This window comes from Penaeus monodon, chromosome 34 (genome assembly GCF_015228065.2).
Source record: "Penaeus monodon isolate SGIC_2016 chromosome 34, NSTDA_Pmon_1, whole genome shotgun sequence".
NCBI classification, from domain to species: domain Eukaryota; kingdom Metazoa; phylum Arthropoda; class Malacostraca; order Decapoda; family Penaeidae; genus Penaeus; species Penaeus monodon.
The window spans coordinates 26,608,024-26,608,597 of record NC_051419.1 but is presented as its reverse complement, the minus strand read 5'-3'; the positions used below and the strand labels follow the sequence as shown (position 1 = coordinate 26,608,597).

General features: G+C 33.1%; 1 protein-coding gene across 2 annotated transcripts in view; it reads right to left on the bottom strand.

Moving 5' to 3' along the window:
• LOC119594672 (KAT8 regulatory NSL complex subunit 2-like) overlaps window positions 1-574 on the bottom strand; it is a gene marked incomplete at its 3' end in the record, with an annotated part of 26,702 nt that overhangs the window by 2,910 nt on the left and 23,218 nt on the right. For both annotated transcript variants that reach the window (XM_037943728.1, XM_037943729.1), the window contains 1 exon segment: window positions 241-337. In XM_037943728.1, the coding sequence (XP_037799656.1) occupies window positions 241-337 (97 nt within the window).

Genomic DNA, 574 nt, shown 5'->3' with positions numbered 1-574 from the left:
TATATGTTGCAAGTAGTTTTAATATCTGCTTGTGCACATTAACAGGGTATATATCCATCTTTGATATATCTCAAATAAAAAGATATCAAATAATTGTGAATTATAAAGCCTACAAAAAAAGAAAAGGTTTTGCTCCTTATGTGTGTACATGCTTGGAACCTCACCATCTTCAAGTGAAGTGGTTAGTAACAGGCAAAGTAAACAAAATTTTTAACACAAACCAGTTAAAATATAACCTACCCATTGTCTCCTTCTCTGCACGTCCTGCTTGCAAGTATTTACGTCTGCTCTCCCTCAGGATATGAGTAAGCCTTTTGTATTCTCCAATGTACATTGCCTGTAACGAAGAGAAAGAACCTTAGAATCTGAAACTACTATACGAGAAATATGCGTCTCTGTCATCTAAACATTTTCATAATAGTGAAAAGTTAAATATTTACAAGAAATTATCACCCCCATTACTTCTGGCACATGCACAATTTTATTTACACATAAATGATTTCAGAAAATTAATAATCTGATATCACAAAGGTCTTCCATATATACACCCTCCTAGTATCAACAGGCTAAAGAA